The 22,948-nt window shown below is 43.1% G+C and overlaps 2 protein-coding genes across 6 annotated transcripts; one reads left to right on the top strand and one right to left on the bottom strand.

Annotated features, from left to right (window-relative positions):
- The first annotated feature begins 1,097 nt into the window (after window positions 1-1,097).
- RNF183 (ring finger protein 183) lies at window positions 1,098-1,828 on the top strand. The gene has a single exon (XM_036261972.1). The coding sequence runs from the start codon at window positions 1,125-1,127 to the stop codon at window positions 1,689-1,691; it is 567 nt and encodes a 188-aa protein (XP_036117865.1). The 5' UTR covers window positions 1,098-1,124; the 3' UTR covers window positions 1,692-1,828.
- Window positions 1,829-4,441: 2,613 nt separating this feature from the next.
- PRPF4 (pre-mRNA processing factor 4) lies at window positions 4,442-22,912 on the bottom strand. 5 transcript variants are annotated; one of them, XM_036261576.1, is made up of 14 exons: window positions 22,799-22,912; window positions 21,890-22,067; window positions 19,081-19,267; window positions 16,432-16,519; window positions 15,932-16,011; window positions 15,660-15,753; window positions 15,037-15,131; window positions 13,813-13,910; window positions 12,839-12,962; window positions 11,196-11,285; window positions 7,053-7,175; window positions 6,835-6,942; window positions 6,624-6,742; window positions 4,442-6,105 (listed from the first exon to the last, which is right to left on the bottom strand). In XM_036261576.1, the coding sequence occupies exons 8-14, from the start codon at window positions 13,892-13,894 to the stop codon at window positions 5,912-5,914; spliced, it is 840 nt and encodes a 279-aa protein (XP_036117469.1). In that variant the 5' UTR covers window positions 13,895-13,910; window positions 15,037-15,131; window positions 15,660-15,753; window positions 15,932-16,011; window positions 16,432-16,519; window positions 19,081-19,267; window positions 21,890-22,067; window positions 22,799-22,912; the 3' UTR covers window positions 4,442-5,911. The 5 variants fall into 5 exon arrangements, with proteins under 5 accessions (XP_036117469.1, XP_036117470.1, XP_036117467.1 ...); XM_036261577.1 differs by having other exon boundaries at window positions 21,890-22,070; XM_036261574.1 differs by having other exon boundaries at window positions 13,813-13,871; window positions 22,799-22,906.
- Window positions 22,913-22,948: the final 36 nt, after the last annotated feature.

Raw genomic sequence — 22,948 nt, forward strand, 5'->3', positions numbered from 1 at the left:
GAAAAAGGAAACTGCCACCCCCACCTTTCCAGCCAATGATCCTAGGTCTCGAAGGGTCTGCCCACATAGTTGACTTCCAGGGTTGGTTGGTTGCCAAGCCCTGGGGGAACCCCAGTCCCCCACTGCCCCACCCCACGACCACCTGGGCAGCTTTCTGGCCTTTGCCACAGGCAGGTGTGCTCAAGAGGTTGCAGCCCAGGCCATCTGGCAGCTCAGGTGCTGCGTGTGTGCTGCCATGGAGACGGCCCTGGGTTGGTGGCAAGAAGGCAGTCAGTCTCCCAGAGCTTTGTGGATTCAGGAGAGGGAGAGGCTGGAGCCTCAGGCCCTGCAGGGTAGTCTGCTGACCACTCTAGTGCCAACTGAAGCCCAGGTGGGTGCCCTGGGGGTTTTCTGGGACCAAGGGAGGGAGGAGGAGCCAGGGGAGGCCGAGCCTTGGGAAGAGGCTCTGGAAGGATTGATTTGGGGACCTGTGCAGGGGAGCCTCCAAGCTGCCAGGTCAAGGGGAAAGGCCCTGCCAGGGCTCCCTTGCCAAAGCCCTGCACAAAAGACTGGACAGATGGGCTCCGGAGGGCTGGCCCTCCGGCCCAACGTGGGAGGAGGGGAAGAGGGCCTGGCCTTTGTTCCCAGAGGTGCAGGCTGGGGAGTTCACAGAGCCCATCCCTGCACTAGTCAGGGATTTGAGGCAGCCAGGAAGGAAGTCGCTGCTCTCTAGTGCAAACCACTGACTGCAGCTCCCCTCCCCTCCCTCTGCCTGGAGTCCGAGAAGCCAAGGGCAATCACATGGAGCTTAAGGAGCATTTTCATCCATTTCCAAAGCTGGGTGCAGTCTGCTCCAGTGGCAGCTCATCACTAGTGGGGTTGCACAGGCCGACACCCTGACAGAGGGGACACTGCAGGAGCACCAGACTTACTTCTGCGGCTTAGGACTGGACGATCTGGAACAAATCACGTCATCTCTTTGAACCTGTTTTCTTATCTGTGAAATGTAGGTGATAATACCTGTTAACAACTCACAGCAGAGCCCAGGACCAAGCACAGGGACAGAGCTTAATGAGTGTTCTTCTGCTTCTTTTCTCTTCCTGCCTGGATGCCTTTTGCCAGCCCTCCTGGCTTCTGGTCTGAAGATGGCTGAGCAGCAGGGCCGGGAGCCTGAGTGCCCTGTCTGCTGGAACCCCTTCAACAACACGTTTCACACCCCGAAAGTGCTGGACTGCTGCCACTCCTTCTGCGTGGAATGCCTGGCCCACCTCAGCCTGGTGACTCCAGTCCGGCGCCGGTTACTGTGCCCCCTCTGTCGTCAGCCCACTGTGCTGGCCTCCGGGCAGCCTGTCACTGATTTGCCCACAGACACCGCCATGCTCACCCTGCTCCGCCTGGAGCCCCACCACATCATCCTGGAAGGCCATGAGCTTTGTCTCAAGGACCAGCCCAAGAGCCGTTACTTCCTGCGCCAGCCCCGGGTCTACACGCTGGACCTAGGCCCTGAGCCTGGGAGCCAGACGGAGGCCCCCCAGGCCACGGACCCCACCGCCACGCCTCTGCCCATCCCCAGCCACTACGCTCTGAGGGAGTGCTTCCACAACCCTCAGTTCCGCATCTTTGCCTACCTGATGGCCGTCATCCTCAGTGTCTCTCTGTTGCTCATCTTCTCCATTTTTTGGACCAAGCAATTCCTTTGGAGTATGGGGTGAGCATGTTCCAGACACGAAACCAAACTTATCTCAGCTGCTGCTGGTTGTGGGGACGGCAGAGCCTCACCTACAGTTGTCTTCCTCTGTAACACCAGTCATTTGTACAACCCACGGATCAGCGAGGCCATGCGTTTGCCTCTGGGACCAGAGTCCTACTATAATGAGACCCTCTGAAAGCTAAAGGGCTGGGAAAAGATGCAAGGAGGCCTCTGGGTATTAAACAGGGGGTCATGGAAGGGCAGGGACGCAGATCTGTGATTATAGAACTACACACCAAGTTGTGCCAAAGGGCCGGACAACTGTCTCCAGGAACCTGACTAGCCCAAACAGCAAGCTGCATTTCTCACCGGGCTGCTTCGAACTTGCTCACTGTTTAAACTCTATTTTGTACTTTTTATTGTGTTGCTAAAAAATTTGGGAAATGAGCTTCAATTCTGTGAGCAAAATGCGTGTCTCCCCCTTGCAGTTTTCTATCTTGCCACCAGTCCCAGTAAAAGTGGTCTGTGTTCATTCATTTATTCACTTATTCAAACATGTATTCGGCTGTGTCAGAACTAGGGAAAGAGAAGGGCAGGGCTGTCCAGGGTGGCAGAGAGCACTTAGCAGCAGGGAGGGCGTGCTCTTTGCTGCTTCTGGCACAAGGCCACCTCTTGTGGGTAAGCGCTTTATGGAATGTTGAGTCTGCAAGTTTGAAGGTGAAAGCAGGCAGGGTTAATGGATCAAAAGAACCCTGGGATTTGGAGGAAAAGGTTTTTATTCCTCTTGATAGGTGCAGAGACCCTGATGAGAAGACTAGATGCAGGGTGGAGCCAAGCACTGAAATTCTGGCCTCAAGAGGTAGTCAAAAACCCTGGATAGAGTAAAAGCCTTAGCTCCCATCCCAGGCCGTGCAGAATCTAGGAACCAAAGAAAATTAGGTAGGATTCGGATGCCCGAGCTGCTGCTTGACTGCAAGGTGCCATTTCCGCAGTGTCTAAAAACCCAGCTTTCTGCTTCCCACGTGTTTCTATTGCCTGGTGGCCCAGGGCCCTAAGCAATGTCAAAGTGGTTAAAACACCATCACAATTATAAAAAGAAAACATTTTGTTTTGTTTTTGGTAAAATAGGCTTTCAGAGACCTGAAACTGAGTTGGTTTATTTGCTCCAAACATTTGTGCATTTAATGGAATTAGCTTCTATAAATTCTTAGGGGGTCTTAACGTACAAGATATTCCAAAATAGCCAAAACATATATTTCACATTTAGTAAAACCAAATGGTCTTAAGATGTGAAGAAAAAGTGAAAAAAAGTTCTCCATTACAAAACTGGAAAGTCACCAACGTATCCCGCCAGGGGACTAGTACCTACCGCTCCACTTGCGCCATCAAAAATAATTGCACCAAAGCTGGGACTCAACTTCTTCCCACTGACTTCATTTCTCTACATGTCCTTGCTCCTTAACCTTGTGGCAGGTAAGTTAGGCAATGAGCTCACCATGTTCTCAGAGATAAGAGGAACAGGGAGAGGAGCTGGGGGAGCTCAGGAAGGAACACATGCTTCTGCACTTCGGCCCACTAACCCAGTGAAGTAAACTTTATCCCCATTCACAGATCAAACTGAGGCTCCACAAGGTTAGCTGCCCTGTTCAAAGTCACCTAGCTATTAAGTTATGGAGAATTTTCAACTGAACTAAGACTTATTTTCCTGAAATGTTTATAGCCATCCAAATAAGAAGACATTGGTCTGAATCTTTTTGGACAGGAAAACATCCTCACATTCAGTAGTTCTAACCTCGAGGCAATGCCATCCTCCTAGGGGGCACCTGGAAATGTCTGGGGCTATCTTTGGTACACCAATCAAGTGGGTGGATTGTGCTTCTGGCTTTTAGTACTCCAGAGGTCAGACATGCTACAATGCTACGATAGCTCCACACCAACACATCATCTATCTCAAAATGTAAATCATTTCCTGCTGGATAACACTACAGGATCCTCATGGGTTCCTGAGGTAGAAATGCTGCAAGTATCAACTCCCTTCGGCACGAAGTCAGAGGGAGATGCAGTGACTTGTCAAAGGGCCACAGAAAACGTGGAGAGGTTAAAGCTGCACAGGTCACACTCGCTAAACTTATCTATCTGGCCAGTGTTCCCAACAGATTCAATAAAACCCTATGCTATCTCTTCATAAGGCCATACACAGACAGACCAGGATTCACCACTTACTAACTGGGTAACCTTGAACAAGTCATTTTACTTCTCTGAGCTTTAGTTTTGTCTGTAAAGAAGTAACTCCTAAGATGTGGAGGGTTACATGAGACATCTGAATGTGCCTGGCACAATGTCTAGCCAGAGTTAAGTGTCCTGTTAAGTGGTAGCTATATTTATCTCATCATTATCATCAAATGCCACACTTAGTTTATGCTCCTCAGCAAACCACTTCCTTAGTGTATTTCCAGTGAAGAAATGTATATTCCACAAGACACTTGTTTTGCCAAAGACTTCGATAAAATGCTTTCACCCAGTTGCTGCCTCTAAATCTCTTGAACCACACCCCACCCCCAAGACAAGGTTAACAGGATAGTAAAATGTAAAATTGAAAAACTCAAAACCTTAATACATTATATGCTCTATATCCAAACTGCATGCCAATACACTAATGTTGATTATTAGTTTACACATACTACAAAGGTAGCAATGAAAATAATTTCTTTTCATGGCCAACTATGGAGGAAATAGCATCCATTAATACTTAAACAACAGTGAAGTACCCAATTGAGAGCAGAGCTGGGAATTTAGATGCTTAACAAGTACACAGGATATGAAACAACTTGGTTATAAATGAAATCAGATTAAACAAATTATTTATGTATCACACAATAACAGCTTGAAGAATAGAGCTAGACAAGTCGCTCTCAGCCCCTTTAGAGTAGCAAGTAGAAAGTGTTTAACACTTCAAGGAGTAGCCATCATATAAGCCCTCTTTGAATTCTCTATGTACAATCCTTTCTTCTCCCAAATTTCTATATTTTTGTATGAATTTACTGTGTGCTTCCAGAGTTCAGTGATTGTATATTTGGGGTAGAAAAAGGTGATGGTAACTGCTGGATAGCCAATGAGTAAGGATTAGGGTCCAGACATAGTTCACTGGTAGTCTGGCCCATAATGCAAGAGCCCTCTATTAAAAAAAAAAAAAAATGAACAGAGTGCTCATTAAGGAGACAAGAAACCGGAGTAATCATATTTGAGATCATGTGCTATATCGCAAACCAAAAACAAGGACCTCGATGGACCAAAGGCTGGATTCAGAAAAGACTTAACTATGCAAAAATAACTATTCAAAGAACAGTTATTACAATAGGATTTTACTCTGTAGCAAGTATGTAACAAAGAAAATAAAAGGGAAAAGTTTATATTTAGGAATACCCATTAGGGATTTTTTCCAGAGTTACCTTGACATGAAGGGTATATCCTTAACATAACCAACAGAAAGGAGGTTGCACAACAGAGACATCATGTTAGCTTTCTAAAAATTTCATTGAGTCTTGACACAATAGCCTAGTTTTGGGATAACATGAAAAATACCAAACTTCAAAGAAAAATCAAAGACATTTTCCAACAAGGCAAATGTTCAGTTCTGAGCTTCCTGATGCTCCCTGATACAGGTAGCATTCCAGTGAAGCCAACAGGAAGAGGTAAAATCTTCTTTACTGCTTAACCCTGAGCAGAGCTGTGGGTTTACCTCTTCAGCTCCCCTTCTCAAGGCAGAGGAAAGGTTCCTGCTTTGTCGGGCAGTACTGAACCAATGCATGGTGAGATGTGCTCTTTGCTTGAGGGCTCCCAGACTGCAGCCCAGCCACCGTGCTCTCTGGTCACGTGCAGTCCTGAAGCATGTACCATGTAATGGAAAGCCAAGTTTCAAGAATTAAAAATGGAGCCAGTCACAATCCTGAGTGCTGTGAGGAAGGCAACAGGGTAGTCAAAAGATTAATAAAAACAACTGTATACACAGTTACTGGCAGGGCTTGAGGATGAAATTAAAATTCAAGCATGAAAAGGGTTCACCAACACCCAGGAAATGGGCTGCCTGCTTGGAGTGGGGGCTGATATGGAAATCTGATCTACTGAGGATCTATACATGGTAATTGGCAACAAACATGATAGAACAAAACACACAATTCCTTTCTTTTGAAACTGGCTCTGAAGCGAGAGCTTGAGGTTTGAGTCCTTTTCCTATGCTTGTGCCTATTCAGCCATCCATAGCTTGAAGGTCCTGTCATATGAGCAAGTGGCTATAAGCTGCCCATCAGAAGAAATGTCTAGACCCATCACTTTGCCTTCATGGCCAGCCAAAGTCTTCAGTGGGGACCAGCCTGGGTGGGTCCAGATCTTGGCTGTGTTGTCATAGGCACCAGTGAGCAAGAAATTCCCATGGATAGCTACAAGAGAAGAAAAAGAGGAGTTGCTTGCTTATGGAATTTAAATATTCAAAAAGCTTAAGAAAATAAAAGCACAAAAATCTTCAAGAACTTATTTCAAAAAAGAAAGTATTTCTACATTCAGAAAAACCCAACACTCTGATCTATACTCCTACTAGGCCTCCAGGAAAAAGGGGTAACTACAGGGAGACTGACGGAAACGAACAACATGATGAAAGTTTTTTGGCTCTTTGACAACCTGTTCAGAATATTATTAAGAATTCAGTGCTTAGGATTTCCATGGAGAAAAAATATAGCAAAGAATTTATGAAATCTTTCTTACTTCCCAGCAAGAAGAAGCATGCTCTGCCATAGTTCTGTCTGAAAGTAGGGTAGAGGGAAGAAAATGATATTTTGCTTCTTCAACAAGAGTCCAAATTCTCTCCTGTTCCACATCCAAGTTAAACTAAAGCCTGGCCTGCATTCCACGAAAGTGCAATCTGTCTTTCTCATGATTCTAAAACGGGGGGAAAGCTTACGCTCAAACTTGACACCAGTCACTAAGTTCTGATGGGCAGGGATGGTATAGATGCAGCGCCGCTGTCGAAGGTCCCACACTTTGCAGGTGTTGTCACCACTGCCAGTTGCAATGTGGTAGCTGTGGATCAGAGGTAGTATCTAAGTTAGAAACAAAGAGTACTTCCTGACCAAGAAGTCTTTCCACCCTATCATTCAATGAGCTTATTTTACCCGTTGGGAGAGAAATTTATTCCATAGATTTCCTTCAGATGCCCTTCTAGGAACATGATACAACGTCCTGTACGCAGGTCCCAAACTCGACCAAACGCATCCAGTCCCCTGATAAGATAATTTAAAGTGAACACTTTGAATCCAGTTCTCTGTGGAAGCAGGCATACATAAGAGGTGAGACTACTGAGCTGCCCCTGGCTATGTGGAAAAGGCCTTACCCAGTGCCAGCCAAAGAGCCATCTTGATGGAAGGCAATGTCATACACGCCCATGCTGTGGCCTTCCTGGTGCAGGATCTCCTCTTGAGCTTCCAAATCCCATAAGCGCCATGAGCGGTCATAGCTTTAAAAAAAGGAATTAGAAAGCAGATATTTATTCAGTTTCTACAAAGTACAAGGTATTATTAGTTGTAGCTTCAGTTATGCTTCTGAAACTATTCATAAAATAACATTAACAAGAAATTATTTTCTGGCATAAGCAATGTCTCAATAGCTAAGCACATCTGTCTTGGGTGCTAACTAGGAAATCATGACTTTCTATAAACCTACTTCAGTGGCTATTTTGTTTTCATTTTTTTATTCTCACCCAAGGACATTTTTCCATTTTTTGTTCAGACAGAGTGGGAGGGAGAGAGAGGGAGGGAGAGAGAGAGAGAGAGAGAGAGAGAGAGAGAGAGAGAGAGAAACATCGATGTGAGAGAGACACATCTTGGTTGCCACCCACACAACCCCAACCGGGGCTGAGGACAAACTGCAACTGAGGTACGTGCCCTTAGTGAAAACAGAACCTGGGTCTCTCCAGACTGCAGGCCAACACTCCAACCACTGAGCCAAACCGGCCAAGGCTCAGTGGCTTTTTTAAGCACAGAATCCCCAGAGAATGGCCCAGCAAAAATTCTGTTGTCTTTTTTCTTCCCCAATTCCACTGTTATGTTGTTCCATTAACTGAGCATTGATATATTTACTGGGCCCCAAACTGAATGTTGGAAAAACAAAAATAAAAAATCAATCACAGACAAATCAAAGAAATAGGATAGAGAGAACGGAAATAGATCAACACATATATATATGGTCAAATGATTTTCAATGAGGGTATTAAGCAATTTTAACAGGGAAAGGAAAGTCTCTCTTGCCCTAACCAAGGGCCCGGCCCTGGCTGGTCTGGCTCAGTGGTTAGAGTGTTGGCCCACGGACTGAAGAGTCGCAGGTTCTAGTCTGGTCAAGGGCACGTACCTCGGTGGCAGTTTGTTCCCCAGCCCTGCTCGGGGTTGTGCAGGAGGCAACCGATTGATGTGTCTCTCTCTCTCCCCCTCCCACTCTATCTGAAAATACAAAAATAAAAATATATCCTCGGGTGAGGATTAAAAGTCAAGGGTCCAGTCAAGAGCATGTACCTTGGTTGCAGGTTTGATCCCTGGCCCCACCTGGGGCCGTTCAAGAGGTAACCAATTAATGTGTCCCTCTCACATCAACGTTTCTCTCTGTCTCTCTGCCCCCTTCCCTCCTGTTCTATCTGAAAAATCAATGGAAAAATATCCTTGAGTGAGGATTAAAAAAAAAAAGTCTCTCCAATAAATAGTGGTGTACATGAAAATAAAGACAGGAGGAAAAAAAAAAAACATTTAAAAAAATGAGTAAAGTGCCCTGGCCAGTTTGGCTCAGCGGTTAGAGCGTCGGCCTGCGGTCCGGAGAGACCTGGGTTCGGTTCCCGCTAAGGGCACGTACTTCGGTTGCAGTTTGTCCCCGGCCCTGGTTGGTTGTGCGGGTGGCAGCCACTCGATGTGTCCCTTCATGTCGATGTTTCTCTCTCTCTCTCCCCTTTCCTCTCTCTCCCTCCCACTCTATCTGTACCAAAAAAAAAAAAAAAAGGAAAAATATCCTCGGGTGAGGATAAAAAAAAAGAAAATATTTGCCCTGGCCGGTTTGGCTCAGCGGTTAGAGCGTCGGCCTGCGGTCCCGCTAAGGGCACGTACCTCGGCTGCAGTTTGTCCCCAGCCCTGGTTGGTCGTGCGGGTGGCAGGCACTCGATGTATCCCTTTCACATCGATGTTTCTCTCTCTCTCTCTTCCTCTCTCCCCCTACCACTCTACCTGAACAAAAAATGGAAAAATGTCCTCAGGTGAGGATAAAAAAAAAAAAAAAAAAAAAAAGATAAGCCCTGGCCAGTTTGGCTCAGCGGTTAGAGCGTCGGCCTGCGGTCCAGAGAGACCTGGGTTCGGTTACCGCTAAGGGCACGTACTTTGGTTGCAGTTCGTCCCCGGCCCTGGTTGGTTGTGCGGGTGGCAGCCACTCAATGTGTCCCTTTCACGTCGATGTTTCTCTCTCTCTCTCTCTCTCTCTCTCTCTCTCTCTCTCTCTCTTCCTCTCTCTCCCTCCCACTCTATCTGTACAAAAGATGGAAAAATGTCCTCGGGTGAGGATTAAAAAAAAAAAAAAATGAGTAAAGCACCTGGAAACCACTCAAAGGAGAATATACAAATAGTCAATAAGCATGTGACAAAGTACTCAACACTAACAGTCATTAAGGTATCATAAGTGAAAACCATGCCTGTCTGGTGCGGCTCAGCGGACTGAGCGTTGTCCCATGGACTGAGAAGTCCTGGTTCAATTCCCAGTCAGGGCATGTGCATTAGTTGTGGGCTCGATCTCCAGTAGGTGGCGTGCAGGAGGCAGCAGATGGATGTTTCTCACATACATATTTCTATTTCTTTTTCTCTTCCTCTCTAAAATGTCAATGAAAACATATTAAAAAATAAAAATAAAAAAACCATGAGGTTTTACTACATATTTGCTAGACTGGGCAGAATGATAGGACTGACAAAACCAAATGTTGGCGAGTAGATGAAGCAATAAGAATTCTGTAGATGTAAAATGGTACAACCACTTTGGAAAACTGCTTGGAAGTTTTTTTTTTATCCTCACCCGAGGACATTTTTGCATTTATCTTCAGATAGAGCAGGAAGGAGAGAGGGGGGAAGAGAGAGACATCGATTAGCTGCCTCCCACACGACCCCAACTGGGGCTGGGGACAAACTGCAACTGAGGTATGTGCCCTTAGTGGGAACCAAACCTGGGACTCTCTGGTCCGCGGGCCGACGCTCTAACCGCTGAGCCAAACTGAACAGGGCCGCTTGGAAGTTTTTCAAAAGTTAAACATACATCTACCCTATGACCTAGCATTTGCATTCCTAGGTATTTATTGAAGAGAAAGGAAAGAAAAACATGTCCACAAAAAGTCTTGTCCAAGAATATTTATGGCAGCTTTATTCTGACCAGCCCAAACCTGGAAACAGCCCAACTGTCCATCCACAGGAGAACAGATAAATAAACTGTGGCATGGTAATACAACTGATTACTTACTCCTCAGCAATAAAAAAAAACAAAAAACAAAAAACTGCTGATGCATGCAAACAACATGAATGAATCTTCAAAATGTCTGCTGAAGGAAGCCAGACACCAGTAAGTTCATACAGTAGAAACAATTTATGGTGATAGAAATCCTATTAGTGATTGCTTTGGAAGGGGGAGTTGCCTGGGAAGGGGCATGAGGGAACTCTGTGGCATAATGGAAATGTACCCTCTGACAGGGATGTGGATCCCATGAGCATATGCATTTGTCAGGACTGATTAAACTGTGTATTTAAAATAAGTCCATTCTACCACATGTCAATGACACCTGGCTTTAAAAGTTCTTTAATGGATTCTGGCCTCACGAAACTTATAGAACCAGAAAGGGAGAGCAATTTATAAGCAGAGACATTATAATAAAATGTGTAGCCAAAAAACAAAAACCCTAGCCCGGCCAGTGTGGCTCAGTGCTTGAGCATCAATCCATGCACCATGAGGTTGCTGCATCAATTTTCGGTCAGGGCACATGCCCAGGTTGGGGGCCTGATCCCCAGTGAGGGCGGGGGGAGGGATGCAGGAGGTGGCTGATCGATGTTCTCTCTCATTGATGTTTCTCTCTCTCCCTCCCCCTTCCTTCCTCCCTCTTTAAAAATTTCAATAAAGAAAAAAAAAAAAGGAAAGAAAAATCTCATTAAGAAAAAAACAACCAAAATCCCAAAACAACAAACAAAAAGGAAATAAAACATACACACCTCTAGTATTGATCAACAAAGAGTAAAAATTCTAGTTTTTTTGACAACTAGTAACTTTAAAATTTACTTCCTAGCAACAAGCAGCAGTATGCAATTTAAGAGCAAATACACTTACCTCTAACCACATAATATACTCTATTTTGATCCACTGCCGTCCAAGAAAATCCTTGAAGATCTCTGTTCTAAAAATTTACTTGGCAGTTAACCATAAAGAGTTAACACATGATGTAAACACATACAAACAGAACAAGAGGAAGGCTTACCAAGTGGTACCCAAGAAACGTCCTGAGGGATGCCACATTACGCGGGCCACACGCACTGTATGGCCTTCAATATCTGCCACTGGTTCATCACTGAAAAGAAATCAAATACACATGAGTAAACTGTTTTATACTCACATAAATAACTATTCACTGAATTTATGAACTGTTGTAGAAAGACACACCAACTTTGTATAATTTGAGAAACTAAATTGTAAATAAACTTGTAATTTGTTAAAACTTTAGGTCTAACAACAATTTAAGTCATTTCTCAAGGTTTTAAAAGATTTGGGACTTCATGTACCCACAGGGCAAAACTGCCCACGGCACTTCAAGAAACACTCTTTCTACCTCAATTCACTATGTTAATAAACTCTTAAAGCTATAAAAAGATAAGTAAAATAGTCTCTCTGGCCTGGCCAGTGTGGCTCAATGGTTGAGCATTGACCCATGCATCAAGAGGTCGAAGGTTCGATTCCCAGTCAGGGGACATGCCCAGGTTGTGGGTCCAATCCCTAGTGGGGGGCATGCAGGAGGCAGCCGATCGATGTTTTCTCTCATAGATGTTTCTATCTCACCCTCTCCCTTCCTCTCTCTCTAAAATCAATAAAGAAAAAAAAGTCTCTGCACCAAAGTAGTTCTGAGATTTCAGAAAGCAAACAAACTTTGATAGAGATGTGAAGCTACAAAAATCAAGCAGTTTTGGTGCAAATGAATCACAGATAAATCTTAAAACTTTAGCTTGTTCAAGGATCCACATGGAAAAAGGAACTCCTATATGGAGGCTTAGTTTCCTTTTGATGACCATTAAATTCTACTACCCAGTAACCACAGAGAGAAGATCTGAAACTGCAGTAAAAGAAAATAAACAAGAACCCTAAAGAGGGCAATTAAAAAGGAAACTTTGTCAATGTGCAGACACAGAACTAATCAAAGCCCCACGGGAACAAATATTGCTAAGTATTACCAAAGCCAATTAAAACTTGTTGTGCTCATAGGTAAGACATTGCCCGGTAAAAAGTAGAGACACTAATTAGTTCTTTACAAAAGCCTGGAATAAAAGCCTTACATGCTTTCCCAAAGAAAGAAAACCAAGCAATTCAGATGTCATTTAGCCAACAATATGCTTCCAAATTTTCTTGAAAAACAATATTCATAAACACATTAAAAAAAGTTTAATTGGAAAATATGGTCTAGGTAAAGGGTGATGCTACTGGGAGGAGACACCACTTCCTTGGCAATACTGCCAGACAACCTCCCATTCCTCCCCCTGTGGCTGTTTGCTAAGAACCAACACGCTGCCAGAATATTATCTTTAGTTAGTATACCAAATACTGCATTTCTCCAATGTCAATCTACTGCATAGGAGGAAAAATGGATCTTTCCAGAATAACTGGAGCCAGGAAAAAGGGGCCACTAAGTTAGAGGCAAAAATCAAGGTCTAAAGTTAACAGTAAGAAAAAAACCTGACACAACTCCTCTGATGAGAAAAGGTGTAGAAAAAAATCCTCTATTCTGTTTTCATAACAAGTTTCCTTGACTCCTAGAGGGAGTATCTCTGGTGTTAAATGCCAGATTTTCAGGTCCCAAGAGCCAACCAATCAACTATTTAGTGACTGCAGTATGGAGAGAAGAGTGATATTTACCTGTCAAGGCTCCAAAGTTTCACAGAACCATCAGCAGCACAAGAGGCCAAATTGACATCTTTTTGGTCCAAGGAGACAGTGGATTTTGGATGGAATACAATTGCTCCTACGTTAGTGTTATGGCCTGAAGAAGTGTCAGAAATGAAAGTTGAAGGGTTGCTGCCCTCTTATAACTTATGTGTAAATACAGACTATGATGAATAATATAGATATATATTAGGGAACACAATACATACTGAATATTAAAGTAACCAATCAGTTGTTTTAAAAATAAACTATTTTGCCCACCCAGTGTTGCTCAGTGGTTTGAGCATCGACCCATATACCAAGAGGTAGCTGATTTGGTTCCCAGTCAGGGCACATTCCCAGGTTGTGGGCCAAATCCCCAGTCGGGGGCGTGCAGGAGGTGGCCAATCGATGTTATCTCTCATTGATGTTTCTATCTCTCTCTCCCTCTTTCTAAAACCAATAAAAAAATAAAAAATAAAAGAAACTATTTTAACTTAAACTATATTTAAGTCACACTAATAAAAGCAAAAAACTTTGTTTTTTCATTTAAAGCAGTGGTTCTTAACCTGTGAGTTGCGACCCCTTTGGGGGTCGAACAACCTTTTCACAGGGGTCGCCTAAAACAACAGTAGCAAAATTATAGTTATGAAGTAGCAATAAAAATAATTTTATGGTTGGGGGTCACCACAACATGAGGAACTGTATTAAAGGGTCGCGGCATGAGGAAGGTTGAGAACCACTGATAAAGGCTGTAAAATGCCAGACTGGGCTGGACATGAGAGCAAAGTGGTGTGTATATGAAGTTATTATCTTCCAACCTTGCAGAGAAACCGAACCCAGTCAAAACAAATCCAGAATTAATCTTGTATGTACTAGGTCTGAGTGTCAGGCAAAGTTTTAGAGTTTTACTGCCTGATAGGATTCACAGTATGAAACACACAGATTTAAACAAGATTCTAACTCACCTCGAAGAGTGTGAAGTAGGTTGCAATCAGGAACAGACCAGAGCTTGCAAAGCCCACTCCTATCAAATACAAAGGAAAGCATCTCAGCCAGGGTTGGTCTGGGAAGGAAAAGGTACCTTGGTAACATTACTAAAGGACAATCTATTCTCACCCCCAATAAACTTTACAGTGGCAGAGAGAAAAATAAAAATAAAAGGCTTATCACTCGAAGTGTTATAGAAGAAAGTTACATCCAGGTCTCACTCATCTGGACTATAATTAATACACACAAGTTGCTATCCTCCTTAACTTCTGGATTAATTTGTGAGGGAAGGCAGGATAAATTACACTATCCAATAACAACAACATTAATCCTTATATATGAATAACATTTTGCTGCTTACAAAGTACTTCACATTTCTTTAGACTTCTTTATTTTAAATTTTTTGAAGACTTTTTACTTCAAAAATTTCCAACCAATTACTTTTATATCTATCATCTCAAATGATCCTTATTAACAGACCTGTGAGGTATGTAAAATAGGAATGGTAACTTCTGCTTTATAATGAAGGTAACAGGCTTGGACAGGTGGAGGTATCTGTGTAGGTCTTTGGCTTTCTCCTGAACCATGGTCTCAACTTCTGCCTAGTCAAGTAGTTCCTGTGTATACAATGTAAGGAAGTTTCCCCTCTTACTATCTAGTGGGCCATGTCCCACAAAAATAAGTAAAACAAAACAACGGTATCACACTCTAAGTTTTCGGCAAATATGGCAGTAAGTAGAAAATAAAATAAAGATAAAAATGACTCATGTTTACTGTGTCCCTAGCACATACCAGGCACCAGTGAGACAAGATGTTTTACAATCATCATCTCACCCTACTATACAGATAAAACAACACAAAACAACAACAAAGCTTACAGAGATTAATTATTGTGCCTAGGTCACACAACTGAAAAAGAAAAGCAATAATGGGCTGTGGATACTAGTTAGCTTCTAGGCTTACTCTAGAACATGCTCCAAAATACTAGTGTCGAGAACATGACAGAGTGCTACACGTCATGATCTCTGGGGCTCACACTTGCCTTTACTGTATAATAAATGGTATAGCAGTAGCATCTCTAGTTTGGTGTGATCATAAGAAGCAGAGGAAGAGGACAATATAAAGATAGATATCTAAAACATGCCCATTTTTTTTCCTGAACCTGTTCCCTATTTAGAAAAAAATGTCAAAATATAACTTACCAACAAGCTGTGGCCAGCATTTTGGAATTGGGACTAAAGTGACAGTAGGAGATAGGCCGATCATCCCCAATCTGACTGCAGAAATTATTCAAAGACTTAAAAAAAAAAATCAAAACAATGATTATTAATAGGTTAATCCAAGAGTTGGATTTTACATTATAAAAAAAAGCAACTTCTCAGTTTTATTTTATTTTTTAATTTTTTCTTTATTGATTTTAGAGAGAGAGATAGAAACATCGATTGGCCGCCTCCTGCATGCTCCTCAACTGTGGATAGGGCCCACAACCTGGGCATTTGCCCTGACCAGGAATTGAACTGGTGACCTTTTGGTGCATTATCACTAGCTTCTGCATCAGCTAAATATAAAGACAACTGTGGAGAGATCTACAGTACAGCACTGACATACTAAAAGGAAGAATTAAAGAGCAGAACCACTGGCCTCTGCTGAGTACAAAGTACAGCAGGGTCCCGCCACCTAAACTGAAGGCTCCTCCCAAATGGCAACAGTGTAAGCAGGGAGGACTTATAGCTGCCTTTAACCTCCTAGAGGTGGGCCAAAAGAAAAAAATCAAATAAATTTCTAAGAACTTTACGACACTGGACAATTGCTGAGAGCACATTACCCGGAGAGATTTGTGCAGCTCTTGCATCTGGGAGGTCCTGGTTGTCTCAGGAATCTCTTTATGGAGACGGGCCTCTTCCAAGCGTTTCATTGCCCTATGACACACAAACAACACTGCCATCATAAGCAAATGGGTTTTAGACAAGGGGTTGACACAAGTACCTTACCACTCAATTTCATTTAAAAAAACCAATCATTATAAAGCAGATCTTCAGTTCCTGAGAGGAAACAAGAAAAAATATGCTTCTTTCTCCTTCTAGAGGTTCTCCTTACCTGGGCAGTGAGTAATTAGCAATCCATAGTCTAGCAACCTTCAGGCTGTTTGGTCCTTCATGGTACCAGGTTTGCTGATACTGAAAGTTTAATTAAGAGCAGAAATATTAAGTCTGAGCATTCCTGGCCCCCACTCGTAGCTGCCAATTCCCTATTTTAACTGCCCAGAAAAAAGGTGAATTAGTTCCATAATTGGATGAATCAGGCATATGTGCTTTCCACTGTATTTTTTCCTATGAGGTCTTATTAGATGGCTCTGGCTCCCTGTTAAAAGTTACACCAGGAATGCTACCATTCTTTCATGAACGAGAAACTCACTAATCTCCATTTATACCTACACAAGAACCACAAACTATTGCCAACAACTATTCCTGAACAGTAGAGTCTTCAACCTCCCCACTCCCAATCCCAGCATAGCAAACCACTGAAAGCATAAAATGAGAAAACTATTCCCTCATCTCCTTCAATGTTTACATTATGAAGGTAAAGATATATTTTACCTCTTCTTTGGACTTCTTAGATTTCTCATCATCTTTTTTGGTCTTTTTTAAGGCATCAGTACCAACCACTGAGAGGATGTTTCTTAACCTGTAACAAAAAAGATTGAAATTTGAACAGAGTTGAGATGAAATTTTAAAAAGTAGATCTAAGAAAGGGGGCCTCCAAGTAACCTCTGAGAGTCAAAATGTCATGCCTAAACTTCCACTGTGATTTCGTTCACTCAATCTTCAAGGTACCTAAGCTGAACCATAAGTAATCACCCTATTCAGTTTGGAATTAACTAGCTCAACACTGCTGCCACTTGGTCTGTGAAAAGAGCAACTATCACTCAATGCCACATGTGCTAAATACTGACTCCAGTGCTAAGTATATAACAATGACTAAGAAATTGTTTCTGATTTCAAGTCCTGGGGTGGGATGGGGAGGGGGACAGAAAGTAACAAGGACTATAGTACATTATATTAAGTATTAACACAGTGATTAGTATAGAATGCTAAGGGGGAACATAAAAGGAGTCCTTAGCCCTGGCCGGTGGTTAGCCCTGGCCGGCTCAGTGGTTAGAGGGTTGGCCTGAGGTTCAGAGACCTGGGTTCAGTTCCTGCTAAGGGCACATACCTCGGTTGCAGTTTGTCCCCAGCCCTGGTTGGGTCGTGTGGGTGGCAGCCACTTGATGTGTCCCTTTCATGTCGATGTTTCTCTCTCTCTCTCTCCCCCTCCCCCTCTATCTGAACAAAATATCGGGGAAAAAATGTCCTTGGGTGAAGATTAAAAAAAAAAGGAGTACCTAACCAAGGCTTGGAGGGAGCATCAGGGAAGGTTTCACAGAGGAGGTGTTACCTAACATGAGCCCTTATTTAGTCAGGTCAATAGGTCAAGAATGGGAGAGGGTTATTGAGGCAGAGGGTTCAACAAATGTAAAGGTCTGGAAGAAAGAAAAGCATGTTGAGCTTGGAATCACAAACAGTTCAGTATGGCTAGATCATGAAATACAAGAAGAGTGGTTTTCTTCTCTTGTAATTCAAATAGGTATAGCATTGCTGGTTATATTTAATGAATACAAGATAAAGTTAAAGGGTTTAAAGTGACTAAACACACAAACTATGCAAACCAAGAAAAAAAAAATGATAGGGGCCCCGGCCAGTTTGGCTCAGCGGTTAGAGCATCAGCCTGCGGTCCAGAGAGACCTGGGTTCAGTTCCCGCCAAGGGCATGTAACTCGGTTGCAGTTTGTCCTTGGCCCTGGTTGGTTGTGTGGGTGTCAGCCACTCGATGTGTCCCTTTCACGTCGATTTTCTCTCTCTCTCTCTCCCTCCCACTCTATCTGAACAAAAAAATGGAAAAATGTCCTCAAGTGAGGATTAAAAAAAAAAAAAGATAGGGAAAGATAGAACAGTGAATAGAAAGACAAGAGGAGGATCTCTTAACTGCATACAACTAGCCTGTCACCAAGAGACTTTGCAACTTTAAAATCACAAGAGAAGCATTATCTAAGGACAGTGCTCCTGTTTAATATCCCCAAAACATTTATTATTATGTTTTATGTCGGTGATTTTTAACCAGTGTACCACTAGAATTTTTTTTTTTTTTTATCCTCACCCGAGGACATTTTTCCATTTTTTGTTCAGGTAGAGTGGGAGGGAGAGAGAGGAACAGAGAGAGAGAGAGAAACATCGACGTGAAAGGAACACATTGAGTGGCTGCCACCCGCACAACTGACCAGGGCCGGGGACAAACTGTAACCGAGGTACGCGCCCTTAGCGGGAACCGAACCCGGGTCTCTCAGGACCGCAGGCTGACGCTCTAACCGCTGAGCCAAACCGGCCAGGGCCCACTAGAATTTTTAAAACATGCAATACCTGACTATGTAAGGGGGGGGGCACTGACCCCTTTTCCTTATATTGTCAAATTAAAAAAATGACAACAGCCAACACAACAATAACCATCCAGTGTGAATAAACATTATATCCATTTTTTTTGTCAGATTGGCAAAAAAAATGTATTTTTGGTGTGCCGCAGAATTTTCGTAATTAGTTTATGTGTGCCATGAGATGAAAAAGGTTGAAAATTGCTGTTTTATATCATCAACAAAAATGCATTTGTTGTCTAAATTTTCAAAGTTCAACTACAAATGTTTACCCAACTCAAAATTCCACATTGGGGAGGGAAGAGAAGGAAAAGAGAGAGCATGTTTATACCCTCTTCACAATTTATAAAGAAAAATTAGTACTGGAGGAAAATTGGCCTTAGATCCAGATTATGGGTTAAACTATATAAACACAATTTAAGATACTCTGTTAACAATACCTGAGACATTCTATTAGTTTTTGCTGTAAATACCAACTGGAATTTGAAACTAGAACTCTGTGATTAAAAGAGAAAAGAGGCCCTGGATGGTATGGGTCACAGTTAGAGCACTGGCCTGTGGACCAAAAGGTTGCAGGTTCAATTCCCAGTCAAGGGCATGTACCTGGGTTGCAGGTTCGATCCCCAGCCCTGGCTGGGATGCAAGCAGGAGACAACCAATTAATGTGTCTCTCGTACATCAATGTTTCTCTCCCCTCCGCCCTACCCCTTCCACTCTCTCTAAAAAAACCCATGGAAAAATATTCTCAGGTGAGGATTAGGAAAAAAAAAAGAGTATAAAGGCACCTTTCTCTTCTTTCAGCAGGACCCTCTCCAAAGAGCGTGATGGGCTCCCCCAAGGCTCTAAGGCAAGCCTTGACCTCTGAGTCGTCTGTGGAAACATTGATTTGCCGGGCTCGCTTCCTTCTCTCAAACTCGGCTAACACTTCGGCCTGTCGCTCACTGATATGCTCTTCAATTTCGAACACTTCCCCTATAAAAAGAACAGGCAACATCAGCATAATCATCAGATCTTCTTCAAATAGGAAAAAAGAAATAGTTGCTTATAAATGGAGTCTGTGTATGCTCTGAATGACAGTTAACTGTCTATCACACACTTTATACAATTTACTGTTTCTCAGTTTATTAACTTATGACAAACACAGAAATGACACAGTTTTAAAAGGCAGCAAAATAGTTCAATCCACCTCATTTTATTTGGCAACCTAACACCTATGTAAACACATAGCTTAGATAAGAAAGTAAAGAATATGGAGCATCTTTAACAAATGAATTAACTAGGACTACTATCCAGAAGATAAAATAGAAACGTTATTTTAACAATTGCCAAAGCTATTCTCTAAAACAGTCCCAGTATGGGGACACTTACAAGTGAAACTAGTAAATTGGAAATAATTACCTTGAAAATGATATTCTTTAACAATAAGGCTTTTTGAATAAACTAACAGCTACTTTAAAAACCCACACGAAACACAAGCATTTGGATAAAAAATGGTAAGTATAGCCCTGGCCGGTTTGGCTCAGCAGTTAGAGCGTCGGCCTGCGGTCCTGAGACCCGGGTTCGGTTCCTGCTAAGGGCACATACCTCGGTTGCAGTTTGTCCCCGGCCCTGGTAGGTTGTGCGGGTGGCAGCCACTCGGTGTGTTCCTTTCACATCGATGTTTCTCTCTCTCTATCTGTTCCTCTCTCTCCCTCCCACTCTACCTGACCAAAAAATGGAAAAATGTCCTCGGGTGAGGATAAAAAAAAAAAAAAAGGTAAGTATAGTGGTGATAGTTATGTTTAAATCAGCACAAAAGGTTAAAAAAGTCACTAAAGTGGATGTGTATAGAAAAAAAGCATGGGAGAATCAATGAGAAACTTGACAGAAGTCCTTTCTGCAGAGAAGTCTTTCCATTTTATACCCTTCCATACTGTTTGAATTTTTCATTTTTTTATTCCTCACTTGAGGATTTTTTTCCATTTATAATCAGATAGAGTGGGAAGGAGGGAGAGAGAGAGAGAGACAGAGAGAAACACTGATGTGATAGAGCCAGATCAACCGGTTGCCTCCTGCATGACCCAACCAGGGCTGGGGATGAACCACAACTGAGCTACGTGCCCTTGACTGGAACTGAACCCAAGGCACTTGGGTCCACGGGTTGACGTTCTAACTGCTGAGCCAAACGGGGGCCAGGGCAGATTAAAGGTTTTTTTACTTCACATATTTCTACATTGTGTTTTTTTTAAAATAATTTTTCTTTATTGATTTTAGAGAGAGGGGGAGAGATAGATAAAAACATTGATGAGAGAACATTGCCTCCTGCATGCCCCCCCATTGGGGATTGGACCCACAACCTGGGCATGTGCCCTGACTGGGAATTGAACCAGCCACCTGTTCGTTTATGGGTCGATGCTCAACTACTGAGTCACACCAGCCGGGCTACGCTGATTTTTTAACCCTCACCCAAGGATTTGCTTTTTTATTGATTTGAGAGAGGGAGAGAAACATTGATGGGAGAGAGAAATATCAATTTCGGTTGCCTCTTGTATACAACCCTACTGGAGGTAGAACCCGAAACCTTCTGGTGTATGGGATGAAGTTCAACCAACTGAGCCACTAAGGAAGTTTGATTCCTAATCAGGGTTCGTGTGGGAGGCAGCTCACTGATGATTCTCTCCTACTCCCTCCCCCCAAAATCAATAAAAACATATTCTTTAAAATTGCATTCTGGGCTCTGGTCAATTTGGTTCAGCAGTTAGAGTGTCGGCCCTCAGACCAAAGAGTTGAGGGTTCAATTCTCAGCCCTGGTTGGGGTTGTGCAGGAGGCAACCAATCGATGTCTTTCTCACATTGATATTTCTCCCCCCCCCCCCCACTCTGACTCTGTCTGAAAATAAATGGAAAAATATCCTCAGGTGAGGATTTAAGGGAAAAAATTGCATTTTGGGAGAATAACCGGAAACTAGAAACAGATTATTATGAACCACAGTAGTTCCAAACCAAGGCCAGAACTGTGCTCAATCTCCAGAAGACAAATGGAATCGGTCTGAATCTAAATACAGTTGACCCTTGAAGGGGTGTGTGCCAACCTCCTGTGCAGTGGAAAATCCACTTGAAACTTTCAACTCCCAAAACTTAACTGCCAATAGCTTACAATTGATTGGAAACCTTACCCATAACATAAATGGTTGATTAACACATACTTTGTATGTTATATGCATTATATACTGTATTTTTACAATAAAGAAGGCCAAATAAGAAAAATGTTAAGAAAATCATAAGGAAAATACATTTACAGTATTTATTGGAAAAATCTGCATGTAAGTGGCCCCACACAGTTAAAACCCATGTTGTTTATGGGTCAGCTGTACACACTGAATAATTCCTGGTAAAATTACTAACAACTCATGGAAGGAAAACTGTTTAATGGGTTTTAGCAAAAGGCTCTCTGGATGATGCTAAGCAGGGTAGGCAAATTATGACCATATACAGATATGTTTAAAACGAGAACATTTTTGACACTATAACCAGTGATATCTAAGTTTAGAAAAGAATTCACTGAAGAAAATTTGAGCACCAAAGATAAAGATGAACTCATAATTTGCATCTTACCAGAGGTTATGTTAATATTTCCTGCTTCAATTCCTGCTTTAAGTCCTTCTTTTCCCAAAATCCCCGACTCTCCTTTGGCCAGACGCTCCCTCTCCTTCTCTTCCAAACTTCCGTAATAGATGTGTGGTTTCTTCACAACAGGAGCGACTAAGTCATCAGGTGCCTTAGTTTTGGTTGCCTGCTAAATTAAAGACCTGGATTAACCTAAGGCTTAATCTTAGCAATTTACTGGGCTTCCTCAAAGGATAAAGCTCATCTTGAGCTTCAATTGTATTTCCTCCCCAAAGGGAAGAACAAGGAGGGCACCAGTTAAGATGTGTCTTCACTGATGGGGTGCTCAGTATCTCACGCTGGAGGAGGTTGTTAAAACTACTTAATTTCTCCAGGTGACTTCTCTATCAAAGGATTGCTTTGGAACATGTTTAATTTATCCGGCTGGAGTGCAATCTCTTCTTGGCTTTTACTGACAGCTCCAGATTACTGCTCATCACGGGAAATAGAAAGGATAACGGAAATAACCAACTGGATGTTACGAGGGAAGGGGAACAAGTTACAAAGGTACTGGTTTATACATTTCAAACGTTTTCAGACGAGAGGCAGTGCCTATGAAGTTAGGAGGCCTCATTACAATGAAGACGTCTGGCACAGACATAAATCTTGGCCAGAATACCATTCCCTTACGGAGCTCCGCTTCTGGACCCGTCCAAGGCTTATTTACCGCTCGCGGCTGTACAAGAGGTGCAGAGGGGCTCAAGCACATGAAAGCGCCTAGGAATCAGGAAAACGAACCTCCGCCAAGACCAGACCGAGTCTCGCAGCCTCCCTCCTCAGCCCGTCCCCTAACGGCCCCATTCCGCAGGGACCCCACAGCCCTCCGCACTCCCTGCCAGGGTGAGTTGAGATAAGTACCGTGGAGGAAGCTCGCGAGGAAGCCATGCTGGGCTCGGGGACCGCGACAGCCCCGGCGAAATGCGAGCTCTGCGGTTCAGACAATCCAGCGCGCGCCCAGCAAAGCGGAACTGCGTCACCGACCGGAAGTGGGCCGAGCGCGACGCAGCG

The sequence above is a fragment of the Molossus molossus genome, unplaced genomic scaffold (genome assembly GCF_014108415.1).
Source record: "Molossus molossus isolate mMolMol1 unplaced genomic scaffold, mMolMol1.p scaffold_m16_p_14, whole genome shotgun sequence".
In the NCBI taxonomy this organism is placed as follows: Eukaryota; Metazoa; Chordata; class Mammalia; order Chiroptera; family Molossidae; genus Molossus; species Molossus molossus.